At 33.2% G+C, this 15,831-nt stretch overlaps 1 protein-coding gene across 2 annotated transcripts in view; it reads left to right on the forward strand.

Annotated features, from left to right (window-relative positions):
* LOC123551901 (uncharacterized) overlaps positions 1 to 6,689 on the forward strand; it is a 42,151-nt gene extending 35,462 nt beyond the window's left edge. The window contains exons 15-16 of one of the 2 annotated variants that reach the window (XM_053541447.1): positions 671 to 775; positions 961 to 6,689. In XM_053541447.1, coding sequence (XP_053397422.1) covers positions 671 to 775; positions 961 to 1,157 — 302 coding nt within the window. In that variant the 3' untranslated portion in view covers positions 1,158 to 6,689. The remainder of the gene's footprint in view (positions 1 to 670; positions 776 to 960) is intronic. The other variant, XM_053541448.1, reaches the window with a different exon arrangement.
* Positions 6,690 to 15,831: the final 9,142 nt, after the last annotated feature.

Here is a 15,831-nt window from a genome sequence, read left to right on the forward strand (position 1 = left end):
TCACATTTCTGTAGCTACAGCCTTCAAATTTGGACCACATGCATAGTTTTGTGCACTGAAAAATACTTTGACCTTGACATTGACCTAGTGACCTACTTTCACATTTTTGAAGGTACAGGCTTCAAATTTGGACCATATGCAAAGTTCTGTGTTCCGAAATAAAATTTGACCTTGATTTTGACCTAGTGACCTACTTTCACATTTCTCAAGCTACAGCCTTCAAATTTGGACCACTTGCGTAGTTTTGTGTACCGAAATAAACTTTGACCTTAAGATTGACCTAGTGACCTACTTTCAGATTTCTCAAACTACAGCCTTCAAACTTGATGCACATGCATAGTTTTGTGTACAAAGAACTTTGCCCTAGAAATTGATCTAGTGACCGACTTTCACATTTCTCAAGCTACAGCTTTCGAATTTGGACCACATGCACAGTGTTGTGTACGGAAATGAAATTTGACCTTGAGCTAGTCAATAAGTCTTGAAATTTGGAACACTCAAAAATGGCACATTGGTTGGCGCCAAGATCACTCTGTGATCTCTTGTTGCTATTGTCATACATAACCAAAAACATTTTAAACTAGTGTATTACATACTGGATACAAGGACTTTTTAACGAAAGTAGTACGTGTGACAAGTTGTTTTACTTTGGGAAAATGTTATGTCTCAGATGCAGCTACTGTAAAAACTACGAAGAAGAAGAATGCAAAGAAAAAGGCAAAAAATAAAGCTGGGGCAAAATCCGAGACAACTGGTGCTACAGGCGGAGATTTTGGTATGCTTATATAACTGTTCCCTGCAGATAAAAATACTAGGCCACTTCATCATATTAAAGAAAATAACTCTGTTGTAGCATATGAAAAGTCTTAACATTTAATTATTGATGAAAATACATAAGTTTGCCACTTTACAAATTTAAGGTTTATTTGATATTTCATACTATATTTTTAATTTTTCTAGATGCAAAATCACTGAAGGCAGAAAATGAAAAGTTAAGAGAAATGCAGACTTGCAAAATATGTATGGAACGAGCAGTCAACACGACCTTATTGCCGTGTGGTCATTTAGTATGCTGCGATACCTGTGCAGCACGGTTACAGCGATGTCCTATATGCAGAAAGAGGATTAAGGGAACAGTGAAGACATTCATGTCCTGAAGAAGAGAAACGAGAATATGTGTTCACCATTACATCTATCTCGTCTGACAATATGATCTAAACAACTGAGTCTGGAAAGTTTCCAGAGACCTTTCCTACTTCTAGATTTTAACAGCAGAAAGCGCAGCTCCTCGGACATGGATACGATTTAAATGAATGAATAGGAAACATTTTTCATCTGTGGAACTTTTGATACAAGTCAAAGCATATGCCAAGAGAAAACTGGATCACAAAGAGAGTTTCTAGATCATTGAGTTCATTCACTAAATCCCATCTGCTGTTTGATCTGCCTAATCCATAACATGAATTACAGCTTTATCTGGCAAGACCCGGATATAAAACACACATCGTTTTAAAGTTATTTGAGGGTTGGAGTATGATCTTTAAAAAAAGGTATCTTTAAATATGTCACTTTTATTTCTACAATGTAATTTTCCCACTGTAAAAATCAGGTAAAGTCACAATTTCTAAAAATTGATTATAGAAATAAAAAGTAAAAAAAAAGTTCAATTTTTGATATATTACAGTATTTACAATGGAAGATACTTCATTAAAGTCATTTTTGGACAATAAATTGAAAAAAAAATCTATTATCACACTCTGAGTTGTAAAAAAATATAATATATTATATCAATTGTATTGTCTTGAATTTAAAAGAAACAGGGAAAACCTTGTGAAAAAGGTGGATCAGACAGTAGTTAGAAGTTTGGTGAGTGGAGGAGAGGACAACTGGAATTATTAGATCATTAATTACAGTTAATAATTCAATGCAACATTTTCAGAAGTACTGCTGAAACCTTTTTTCATGGATTTTTGGTCTTGAGAAAATCACTAATAAAGGATGAAATATTTATTAGTAACATAGAAAATACAGCAACAGTGTTAATATGTCTTTACAAAAACTTCAAGAGTTACAACAATATAAGTTTATGATACTTAAGTGAATAATAACAAGTTATTACAAGTGATTGCTGTTCTAGTTATAATGTACGAAATGAAAGAATGGAAAAAGACGATATTACAAAAGTCAGTCAAGACTCCTGATGGGGTCATTGTTCAAAGCCAATCAAGAGAGAACTTTACAAGTTTAAAATGGTGAAAACACAAACACACGCACGCACGCAAATTTTATTTTACATAGAAAACGAAACTGGTAATATACTTACATATCTATATTTTACTCACAGTATTAGTTGATGTGCTGAAGTACATTGGTGATAACACACATGTTTAATTCTCATTTGTAAACTATGTGGATTGTAAAACACGTATGTGGAAATATTTGGATTTATCATTGTTTGTGTTTTGTCTTTTAATTTGGGATAAATTGCAACATGTGTCACTTGTGCGTTGTCAATGTGTGTATATTTATGTGTTATTTTGGTTATTAGTATTTATTGAGGAATGTATTTGTGTTCTTTTATTGATAGCACCAGTTACATGCTTTTCAGATAGAAGCACCAGTTACAATTATGGTGTGTATATAACACAAGGTTAGTATTGAATGACCTACATTCTTGCATAAAAACTACTTTTTTCACTGGATCCGCACATGTATTAACTGGAGAAAAATCGTGTGCAAACAAGGCAATTCACGTGCTGTTAATACATGATTTTTATTTTTGAAATGCTTTGCTAGGGACGTATGTATGTATTTATGCGCAGACTGATATTTGGCATCTGCATCTTGTTTCTTCCAAAATAACCTCTTCTTGTAGCATTATAGATACAATGTAATCCATAGTATGTTTAACTGTATCAGTTTCCAACCCCAAACGTACTGCCCCCATCAATGTACGCACTAGCTTCTCTTAGAGTTTACTCCCTTTACAAAGCGTCTGTTCAGTTATTGTAAATAACTGTGAATAAATAAGTATCGCGTGTAACCTGTGCTATTGTCCGTTTTTAGGTATTATATTAATGATTTTTGTTAGTATCAGTCGGTTTGTTTTTACCTGATTTTTCGCAGAATTCATATAATAAACCTCGGAAGCTAGTCACTGGCTTCGTACTCATCCGTACTCTAAGTGTGTTCGTACTCAAAATAATTCGAATGTAAAGTTGTTGTTCTTAAAATTGTGTTCCTGTTAATCAAATTTTTAAGATATATGCAAAATTATGTGTAATGTAACGTTTGTAATAACTAAAAATAAAAATAAGATGCTCAAAAACCTTCAAATCACGCTTTTAGTAGTGTTGTTGTTATGTGTGCCCCGGTTATGGATATTTAAAACATGTTTACCGTTTCCAAGAACAACCGAATGATAACTAAAAATGTACCGGAATCGTAAAGTCATCATATATGAAAACAATGCATTCAGTCGTCGTGTAATGTTTTTTTTTATGCAAGAATAGCGACCTTCGGTCTCGGTCACAAACAATCCCGCGGGCTTCCGCAGACGTTAATACACAAAAAACGTGTATTATCCCTACAATAATATCATAACGTATTGCTGTTACTAGTTTCTAATGATTAATGTATATTTCAAAATGTATGTAGCCCATACATAGTTAAAGACTGGGTGCAAGTCTTTTATCAAGTGTGTCTTAAGATGTACCAAGGTATGAAATGAATCTTAATTTGTAAACTTGGTAGTTATGGCAAACAGTATGCTAATATTCCTCAGGTAAGAACAACCAGTTATGGTAGCAACTCTTTCCGGTCCTATGCACCTAAACTCTGGAACTCATTGCCACAACACCTTAGGGATGAGGTCAATTACAATAACTTTAAAAATTTGATTGGTGCATGGAACGGAGAGAGCTGCTCATGTTCATTTTGCCAGAAAACCTGCATTGCCTTAGCTTGTGTTAGTCTGCTTTATTTATTATTTTTTACTATGTCTGAGTCTTAATTTCTAGTCTTTCGATGTTTATCTGTTTTCTTATATTGAGTTATTATGTGCTTTTAGGCTGTTTTGTTGTGTATGCTTTATGTTCTTAGTTGCAAACAGCTTGTACTTTATTTTAAGCTCTTTATCCATTTCTGTCATTGCATGTGCATAGATATTTTGAGTTTAGTTATTTATTATTCAGATTAGTAATTTATTATATAGATACAGTATATTTTATTTATTTATTTAACCAATGAATTTGAAATTTTAAATTCATACTCTTAAACAAATAGTACTCTTCAGTGCTTATTATCTTTGTCTTTCGAGATGTACTGTCTTTCAGCTCTTAATTTATATCAATTATGATAGATTTTATATATGTAAAATGTGTAATTTAACATGTTGATTTCTATGTATGAATATGTCGGTCAAAAGCTACACATAGCTTATGTTTATAATGTTATTTTATCTACCGACAATAAATAAATATTGACTTGACTTGACTTGAGTATGCTATGGATGTGTTACAGTTAAATAAATAAGTAATTTATTAAGTTGAAAATATTATGTTAAATTATTGAAGACAACATCTGTGTTCATTGTCATTCTGTAACATGCACTTTTCATGTCTTACGTATAGATTATTTGTTCATGTAGAGGCTGTTTAATTTGAAATTGTATCTAATCAGATAATGTATGTAGCTTAGATCGATAAAAGGATAGAATACACAAAGCATAATTATGTACATAAAATGATTTATTTTGGACAATAATAAGCAGATAATTTCAACTTAGAAAAGGTGCTTGCAGGAAACGGTATTGTATGGTTATTGATATGTTGCTATTATATTGTTATGCTAAGGATGTAATTTGTTTACACATAAGATATATCATTAATAAATTATTAAGACCGTGTGGCTGTACCTTCTTGCCGTAATTTGCCCAAGAGTCAATATGAAACAAGGAGACACAATCAGCTGTTTATTGACTTTTACTATATACCTCGATCGCTTCATATTTATTTTGGTTATATTCATTTTACATATTTTCCACAAGCTTATTATCATTTCTATCGTTCTTTTCATCAACAATGCCATAACTATTTGAGAATCAATTGATCTTAAAATGATTCACCATCCTTTCTTCGCCATCATGACATTGCTTCATGATGTCAACGTCAGAATACGCCGACGATCAAGTAACCTGCGGCCATTATGATTATGGCGCCTGGAGCACACTGAGCTGGTATGGATCCGTCAATGACCATTTTAATGGGTATTTTGTAGATATATAATAACAGTAGGTTAAAGGCAAAGAAAATCTCCTGTATAAGTGACCCCCACCAAATGCCAGACATCTTAATCCCCAATAAACATGATTCTGTCTGGTCCAGTCTGATTAGGGTCCATAAAACCCCTGTAGACTTGACATGTAGTCCATGTCAGAGGATCATAAATTTTATTCATATGTATAGATAATAGGTTATTTCCTGTGTTTTGCATTTTATTGATTGAAATACAACTTTTTCAGAATATACACAAACTTGTTTTAGTTGATAATATACTAGTTGTAATTGCTCAGTCATGTTGAATAATGTCCTGACAAATTAAATTATAACTCTTACAGCAAAGCAATCCTCACCCTTTCAGAAAACTCTCACCTTTATTTAATAAAGAAATAAGATAATTATTTAAAACTGAGTAAGAGAAATGACGAGTATTTTTTAATTCAATTTTTATGATCTTTTTATCTAGTAACAAAATAAAACCAGAAAAAATTGATTATATAGAGGATAATTGTTGGTTTCGGTGTAATATCACGTTATAATTTCACCGAGTGGGCACCAGAAGTGATATTTTCACGAGTGGCGCAGCCACGAGTGAAAATAACAACTTTTGGTGTTCACGAGTGAAATTACCGTGATATTACATCGATACCAACAATTTTTCTGTTTATTTTATGTCTAAAACTCTACTTTTGTTGTGTTTATTTCAATAAAATGTCGAAATTTGCGGGAAATTTTATCAGGAAGCATCGCAAAGATGACGTCATTTTAACGACGTCATCGTCATTTTGTTTCCGGCTTTCAGTACGCTCGGTAAACTTTTTGACATTAATCCGGGTATCAGATTTGATAATTTTCACTGAGTGGCCAGTGAGTTTATCAGGATATAATTCACCGTTATATTTCGATAAACCACCGAAAAACTTAAAATAAAGTATAAGAACTGTGATTTGGGAATATATAGTTCCCAGTGTGTGGCCTAAATATATTTTCTTTTATTTTTTTTTTTATTTATGATAAGGCCCATGTGGTTCTGGGACGATCTATGTATGAAAAGAATTGGAACCACTGCCTTACCCTTGCATGATCGTAAGAGGCGACTAATAGGGTCTTAACACTTGGTTTTGCTGTAACTCTGTGATTCCAGCAGGTGTGCAAATTTTGATTCCATACCTTATGTTTTTATTTCGATGTAAATGAGATGTGGAACCAAAATTTGTAGTCCTGTTTGGCGCCATATAACCTATACTGTGTTGGTGCGCCTTTAAACCCAAATAAATAAATAAATAAATTATTTTTGATAAAATCCAGCAATAAAGAGATATCATTGTTCAAAATACACATGATTTGTTATTTATAAAAGGTGCCTGAATGCATTTTCTTTTATTTTTGATAAAAATCCAGAAATAATAATACTGTTGTATGTTATCACTTTGCTTGTTTAGCCCTAATTTAATCAGGCTTTCTTACGGAATCCTGTTCGTGCCACTTAAATTCTCGCCTCGCCAACACGCCACAACGCGATAATTATCGCGTTGTCGCCTTGTCCGAAAACATACTTACATGCGAGATTTAACAATCCTCGCGAGGTTAAGAGGGCGACAATTATCGTCTTAATTGTCGCTTGTCTTTCTTAATTCTCGCATCGTGAAATTGAAATCCAATATACATAGTTGCGAGAATTAGTAAAATCTCGCATTGTCGCTTTGTCGCCCGGTGATAGGGATTATTTCTTACTACAGCACCGTTGGTGAAATTTTCTGCTACACCGTTGACAAAGGGAAACTACGGAATCCGGTTAGTGTCCCATTGAATGCCGACGAAATATTGACTAAAAACGAGTATGAAAACAATTTTCTACACGCCATCGGAAAAATTTGCTGAACTTTGCAATTTTTGCTTAAAATATTAGCCGTACAATAAGGAAAAAGTGCTTATGAAATATTTATTTGTGGTAAATAACTGCAAATAAAACTTTTTTTTATAGAAAATGACACTATCTGAAAGTCTGTGTCAAAAAGACAATATTATCTGTTCCTTCGTCTGTACGTAATTTAGGATATCAGCTGTATTTCCGTGCTTTTCCGTACGGAAAAAGTCCGTGTTTTTCAATAACCTTTAACCTGCTGGACAAGATTGATTCTGCCTTTACGATCAGTGTAGATCATGATCAGCCTGCATATCCGTGCAGTTTGATCATGATCTGCACTGTTCGCCATTCAGTAAGTATCTTTTTGGAGAGCACCCTTTTTAACAGTTAATGGTACTGTCCAAATTGAAGGATGGACAAGTTCATTATAGAAATTTAGCAGGGTAAGTGTTAACTTCAAATAATTCTAAAATGTCCAAACACAAGATATTTTCATGAAATAACTTCTATAAATTAAATGTAAATATTGTCTAAACAGACATGTAATTTGTATATTTTGACAAACTACGGTTTCGTCGTGGGACAGTCTAAACATGTACCATTTTTCGTGAAAATATGCATACTTCTTCATATATTAAATATAGGGGTTGGCCTTGTCAGAGGAGTCATATCTTCATAACCTGATGTCCTATTTTAATAAATAAATGATACCTTAATGCAAAGGGCAAGCCAGTACCTAGAGAAAACAGGCCAAGTTTGGTTCAAATCCGGTCGGCTAGGGGTCAAGGTCATAGGTTAAAGTTCGGTAATATTCTCAAAATATGAACTTTTTAGAGCAGTCAAGGCAGGCACTATCTTCACTGAGTCGAACGACACCACTGGAGCAATTCTCACGGTTCCCCGGTTGGACCAGCTTAGTCTTTGCCAGCACCCTACCGCATATAACAAGTTTGGTCATTTACTGATACCTGTCCTGAGCTCTGATGGCATTATATGGACTTGTAAGTAGCTTAAATGTAAAGCTTAGATACCTACCAACATATTCATATAAGGTATAGGTAGATACCCGGGATTAAGAGTCTCGAACAGCGGTCAAAATCTAACCTAGTGTCATTATAACAATACCGTACCTCCATGTACTACCTCCCCTGACACATATGGCTCACCCAAGTACTTTAACATGGTCTCAATCAATGGATTAAACTTGATTTCCTGAAAAAAAAATCGGAGACAATTTTTTTATTTTAAAGTGTACCTTTTTGAAATTTTCGAAAAAAAATTTTTTTTGTCTCCGATTTTTGTTTTTTGTTCCTTTTTTTTGCAAGAAAACGGTTTTAATCTTTTTCATCGACGGAACTGCCTTCAAAAAAAAATATTTTCCCCTTAACTAATATTCTGGGGAGGGGGGGGGGAGGTAATGTTTTTTGGGGGGTATTTAAAAAAACCTTTTGAAAAATTGCAAAAAAAATAAAGTTTGGTGTAATAAAAAAATATTTTTAGTGAGTGTAGGCAAAAACTTTTAAACAAAGAGTGATGAAAAAAATTTGGACCCTCAACGACGTGCCTTGACCTGAAATATATACAAAAATCAGGGGGAAAAAATAAAATTCTGGGGGTTTATATTTTTTAAGTCCAGGCTGCAACTATCATTAAAATTTTACAATAAATGTGATAAATGTCGTAGCTACAAAATAAGACTAACAGAAATAATAAGTTAGCAGCTACACCCCGGCCCCATAGCAGCGTAAAGTTGGGGGCCCTAGCACCCTAACATCATTTTGTACACTTTTTGAAGCTTGGCACGCAGAGTTTAAAAAAGCAAACAAGACTTAAATCAGACTGCAGGGCTGTTTATCGCACAGTGTTGCTCAACCGTCATCGAAGAACGCCATACCATTTTTAAAGCAGTTTTAAACGTTCAAATCGGAAAAATAAAAAATTTTTAAAGCCTAGCGCTCAAGCAATTTAAATTTCTGAACCTTTAGTAAATCTAAAATAAGCCACGCAAATCGCTTATTTAATAAATATGGAATTCCGTTAGGGCCATCCCCCTTTTAAATGTTTTGACTAAAAATAAAAATTTTTGGGTTTACGTGTTGAAAACCAAAAATACCAAACTACGAAAAACGAAACGCGCAACACGATTTTTAAACGCGATAATACGATACTACGATGGTGAAGGGTTTTTCACCACGTACTGTCGCGTTTTTACCTTTCCCGTTATCGTAAAATCGCGATCACTCTGTTGGCGTTTTCGTTTTGGTAGTCCGGTATAGTCAGGGAAACTTTTCCTTAGTGACGGCGGTTTTTCCCCGCTGGTGAACAGAAGGCCCGGGAAGCGATAATTTTAAAATCCACAAAATTGTCAATTTATAATTTTATCTTGCCCTAAAAAGGAAAGAAATATAATGAAATTAAAAATGAAACTTTTTTTTTGGGTGTTCTACAAAATGAACGACAAATAAGATGGGCAAATTAAACAGGTTTTGCCGATCCATTCTGTCTTTTCATTTCGCAGAACCCCGAAAAAAAAATTTTTTTCTTAAAAAATAAAGACGTAACGTCAAAACAAAAAATAGGGAAAATGTCGTAAAAAACTTGCAGCAAACACATGAACGCGTAAAAGCCTCTCAAAAAATATCCCTGTGTACACGCAAAAACTGGAGCAGGCAGAAACGAGCCGTCCCTTTTTAAAAAAGGGGGAGATAAATTTTTTTGCCGAATATAAAAAAATAAAATTTGGTTTACTTAAAGAGACTAAGATTTTGAAAATCAATTCTGGATACTGCCAAAAAGACTCTTTCAGATGAAGAAGGTAATGAGCGGGATTTTCAAAAAAAAAATTTGCCGTTGAATTTATTTTTTTATTTATTTTTTTGGGTTTTTATTGTGCCCCGCACAATTTTTAGGTCATATGGCGATTTTCCCCAGCTTTAATGGTGGGGGAAGACCCCAGTCCCCCCTGCATATTTATCACGAGGGGGCCCCGGGGTAAACCACGACCTTCCGTAAGCCAGCGGAGGCTTCCCCCCGTGAAGAATTCAACCCCCCAAAATGATTTCAAACCCCACATCGATGAGGGGTGCATCGTTTTAACATACGTAAATAACAGAAAAGTTGTCTTCACCCGATGTACAATTATTTTTTGAAAGGTAAAAGGGCACACTTTTACGCAAAATGACGTCGAAACTAATATACTTAAAAAATTTTTTTTTACTTTTAAAATGACAAACAAAAATGGGGTCACCGACTTCGTTTTGCAGTATTGTCAAAAATTTTCCCCACCCCTTTTCTTTTGCATTTTTTGACAAAAAAAAACATAAAAAATATTTGACAAATAAATGAAAACACTTTACAAAATTTTTTAGGCCATAGCGGCATTGATTGCCCCGGGTTTTGTTAAGATAATTTTGAGTCTGACCCTTTTCAAAAAAATAAAGTTTAGCCATAAATTTTAGCATGTGTTGTTCCCAAAATCAAAACCTACGGAAGGACGTTCTTTTTAAATTGTGTGCAGCATTTTTTTGGTCCATAGTTAAAAAAATACACAATTATTTAAAAAGGGTTTTTTCAGCAAAAAAACGAATAAATCCTTGAAAAACCATTTATTTGCGATACAAGTCTCAAAAAAAAAAAAGAAAAAATCTCAAATCGATATGGGCGGCTTTTTGGCGGCGCATTTTCCCGCTTTTTTCGACGTTACGCAAACGTCTATTACAAAACGGCGAAGCTGTTTGCAAATAAAAATTTTTTAGCCTACCGCTTTAAAAAATCAAAACTTTCTAAAACAACTTTAATTCTTGATTTACAAATCTTACATTCAAGTTCCTTTATCACTGAATATTGGGGAAATTTTCAAGTTACTTATTTAAAAATTGTGGGCTATTCCGCGGAAATAGAAAGCCGTAATTTTTTTCCTCGCATGAAAGTTAGGACATATTTTAAAAAAAATTTGTTTTAATAATTTAAGGTGCAAGGCGTAACTGATTTTTTTCAAGAGAATTTTACAATAGAAATGATTTTTTTTTAGTCCCCCTCCCCACCCCCCCCCACCCCCCCCCCGCCCACCCCATCCATGTTTTTTTGGGGGGAATTAGTGTTGCCCTAGCCCCCCCTCCGTCTGTCCGTCAGTCCGAATTAGTGTGGGGCATATCTCAAAAGATTGACCAGAGTCAAAAACCCCCCGGATGTTATCAGTATTTTCCATTTGAGTATTTTATAATTTCCCCTGGGATGACTTCTGCCCCGGGTTAATATCAGCGGGGGTCACATGACCTGACAGTCACTTTCGCTTGGTCACGGCCCAAAAGGTTAAAAATGTTTTGAAGTAAAAATTTCTTTCCGGGTAAGGGGGTTTTTATCATTGTAACAAAAAAGGGGAAAAGGGTTAAAAATGTTTTGATAGTCAAAATATGTCTTTCCCGGGAAAGGGGATTTTACATTGAGACAAAAGAAGGTATAATAAAATGTTTTAATTTGACTCACACACCAGACCAGGTTATGGCCCTCGACTAGTAAAAAAATATCAAAAAAGTTTGTGTGCATGTATCTCATTAATGCTTCAAAATTTTGTTCATATATTTAAAATAGATTTGTTGGAATTTGTAACAATTCGGGGTTGAGCTACCCCCAAAATACTTGTTTTGCTATAATTTATTTTTTTAACACTGCATCTAAAAAAACTCAACAATGTATAGAAAGTTTAACCAGCAGACAAAAAGTTTTCGTTTTTAAACATCGCACAACGGAAAACCCGCTTTTGTTTTTTTTAGATGTTTCATAAAAAATGTTGAGAAAAGTTAATCCCGGGTAGGGAGTTCCGAACTTGGGAAAAACCAATAACAGTTAAATTGTCAGTATAAAATTACTCTACAATAAAAAACAGAACCAAACATCAAATTTTTTCATAAATTTTTCAGTTTATTATGACAATCGCTTGAAACTTCTAGGTTGTATGTAATACGCAATGTTAAAAAATTCTGAAGAAAAATAAAATTTATAACATCACTGTCTTAAAAATTTAATATAAAATTTTTTTCAAAATTCTTAAAATTTCCCTTTGTCATATAAAAAAAGACTGCCCAAACAGCTAAAAATTTGAAAACCACCAAATTATCCACCGAAAAATAAAACCAAAATGTCCGGTGTATCGCCCCTGCGTCCCCTTTTTCCCACTTTATAAACGAAATGTGCGACGTTGCGATGCGTACGTTTGGCGTTCCCCAACTCGCAAAATTTACACCTTCTTACCCAACCTCTATTATTATAAAAAGGATAAATTTTAAATCAAAAACAAAAATTTGGAAAAAGGGAAGGTAGTGATAAAATTAAAGAAAAAAACTGTACTTAGGAAAAACTGGACAAAACTTAAAAAAAAAAAAGCAAAGATTTAGGCACAGAATGGCACAAAATGATAACATTAAATTTACTAACAACTTTTTACAATTTTTATTGTAAAATACGTTATTTTGTTGTATATTTTTATTGTTTTTAAAAGCTTTATATTCTTTTTGAGTGCGATTTCCCGCGATATAAAAAAAGCACAGCGACGCTATACAAATACAATCACATAACAAAAATAAAATGACACTTTGAAAATAGAAACGTCAGATAACAAAAACGAGATTTTATCAAAATAAATCGAACAACAAAAATAACGCAATCAATAACAATGGTAATATTTAGAATAGATACACGACTTGAAAAAACAAAATCAAAGAACAAAAGAATAACGAAAAAGAAAAACAAAAATGGCGTTTCCTAAAAATATCGAACATACAAATAAGAAAAACGACATAAAGAATAACAATGAAAACTCGAATTGAATGAACGACATTTAATAACAATATCAAAGATACAAAAGAAAAAAGAAATAAAATAACATAAAGACTTTTAGAATATATACAAGACATTGAATAACAAAACAAAATACAAAATAAAAACATACATATAAAAAAACAACGTTTGACATGCCCAAAGGGCGGACTTAAAAGGTGTTTTAAAGTTTTAGTTAACGTTACGTCAAAATTCATCTGCTGCAACTTTTTAACCGAAAGGGCAAGCGCCCCTTTGCATTTGACCGTATTAATATGAACACCGATAGAAACTTCCCACCATTTTATCGTATGGTTTTCTTTTTTTTTTCAAATTTGAATAACGTGAATATTATAGCTATATAATCAAAAACTCTGCATTTTCAATTTTTCTTGAAACAAAACCCGGGTGATATGAATGAACTGAGTATAAGATATGATAACGGTGCCGTTTCCAAACTTTTACGCAAAAATTTTGAAACCGGGGCCCCGAAACGTGACGCCAGAGTCTGTTTTAAAACAGCACTTTAAAAAAGCACTATAAAAACGGTAAAATTTAGTTTAAAAAAAAAAGGGGGGGTAGTGATAACAATGAAATTTCACGTTTAACAGTTTAAATGCTAAATTCATTTTTCTTTATTTTTTTATTTTTAATCATACGATTGCGTTTGTTTCATATTATAAGATTTTTCACTGGATGGTGCAGAGGGAATTCCGGCTCGGGGGTAAGTGTTTCTGGCGATAAAGAGGGTCTGCCGGTTACCGCTTTAAACGTTACCTAAGAGCCATATTTTTCCCTCTGCACCTACCACCATGATTGAATTTTTTCTTGCATGCACCTCAACAAAAAGAGTAAAAAAAATTTAAACAGATATTTTTATAGCACTTTTTTTTTTATAGTAGCGTATAACAAACCCCTGGAAATTTACGTCAATAAAACGTCAACGTTACAAACACGAAAACAACGTAATGTTCCCATTTAGTTTTTTCATTTATTTAAAAATTATGTTTTTTTTCCCTAAAAGGGCATTTTTTGAATGAGAAATATTTATAAGGGGAAAAACGAAAAATTCAAGGGGATTTTTTTTTACGTAAAAACATTTTATTAACACAAACTTCTGTACTGATTAGTTTTATAATACTCATTTACTGCACGAGAGATGGTTTTCCGCACCGGGAAATCACCAGAATAATAATACTTCAGTGTTTACTAACGGGTAGAAATATCCTCCCCAGGGGACCCGCATCGGGCAGTAACGAGGCTGCCCGAGTACCCCCCAAGGGTCAACCGTTTTAAATTTTTATCCAGAGCATAACTTTTAAACCTTTAAAATATTGACTTCAAACTCGGCATATGAAAGGAGGGGGATGAGATGATTACAGAGCCCCGAACAAGATGGGAGGTCAAAGTTCAATGTCACAAACTTAGTTTTAAATGGCAAAAACGTCCTTTTGAAAATTTTTTTTCCGTCAAACTCAAAACATTGAAGTATTGACTTTTTTTTCGGATAAGAAGGGAATAATAAGCATTTGCGCAGTGGAAACCAACCACTCTCCTCACATATACATTTTTAGTCCCCTCTCCCCCCACACAAAAAAACAAACCACCAGTCACCGCCGCCACTCAAAACAAAACGTCACATTGCACCCTTCGACTCACACACCCAAAAGTAGGTCCTTTTTTTTGGCCCGGGGAAAAAATTTTAGTATCCCTAGAATAACAGAGAAAAAGGGCCGAACCTTGCAGAAGGGTATATACGGTTTTATTGCAGTTCTCTGTCTTTTTCATGTTAAATTGACTAAAAAAAAGCATTTAACTGACACTGAAAATTTTAAAATTTAGCTGTATAAAAAATGTAAGGAAAAAAAGGTGATATTTTTAGAACTCTTATTTATGAAAAATGACCTTTTAAATAAGGTACTGTAGAATTTTTTCATCACGATAGTTTTAAAAAGTTTTCACTTGCAATCCCTTAATTCTAAAAACGTTTCACTGAGACAGGTGTTTCAAACATAACTATCAAAAAAAGTAAAAACAAGTTTCTTGTTTAAAACAACTTTTTCTACATTTTCCTGTGTTCCATTTTTGCAAAAACCTTAAAAATGTGTTACAAATATAATCCTTTAAAACATTCAAGAAAATTAAAATTATGAAAATGATAACAATGGAAAACCTCGTGTCATTTTCTAACGTTCCTGAATATGCGTTTTACGTGTAAAAAAATTTAAAAAAGTCAATGCTTTTGCAAAAAAAAAGCCCTGTAGAACAAACACGACTGATTTTTTTTAAACCTTTTCTTTTCCTTTTTGAATAATTTTAAGCAAAGGCCCCGAAAAAACTTTTTTGTAATTAAACGGATAAAACTTAGAAGTTAGCTGTTTAAACAAAAAATTTAGTTAAACTATTGAAAAGGTAAAAAGATCTTTACTTTGTTTGAAAAGCGCATCAAAAACTTCATCAACTATGTATTTGCTACATGCTAAAACGTGTATGGAATTTTTTAAAAGGTTGGCTTTTCTTATAATATTTTTATGAGACATTCCTTTTTTAGTAAAATATTTACTTTAATCAAGTGCATGGCCATTAGAAAAGTTACATACGTAACGGGAACGAATATTTTTTTCCAGAATTGCACTGTGACTACCCCTTTAAAACTACATCACATGGGAGGCGTTGTAAAATGCACACATTAAGTCTGAAGCAGAATTATTTTCATTAAAAAACTTAAAAAAACTAATTTTTTTCTGTGAAAAAAGCAGAAAATATTAAAAACAGGGGATGGTGAGTACTTCCAGGGAAAATTTCTAAACATTAAAAGTCGATGTCGAGTTGAAAAAAATATTCATTGCAAGATGTTTTTCTGACAACTGT

This window comes from Mercenaria mercenaria, chromosome 4, assembly GCF_021730395.1.
Source record: "Mercenaria mercenaria strain notata chromosome 4, MADL_Memer_1, whole genome shotgun sequence".
Lineage (NCBI taxonomy): Eukaryota > Metazoa > Mollusca > Bivalvia > Venerida > Veneridae > Mercenaria > Mercenaria mercenaria.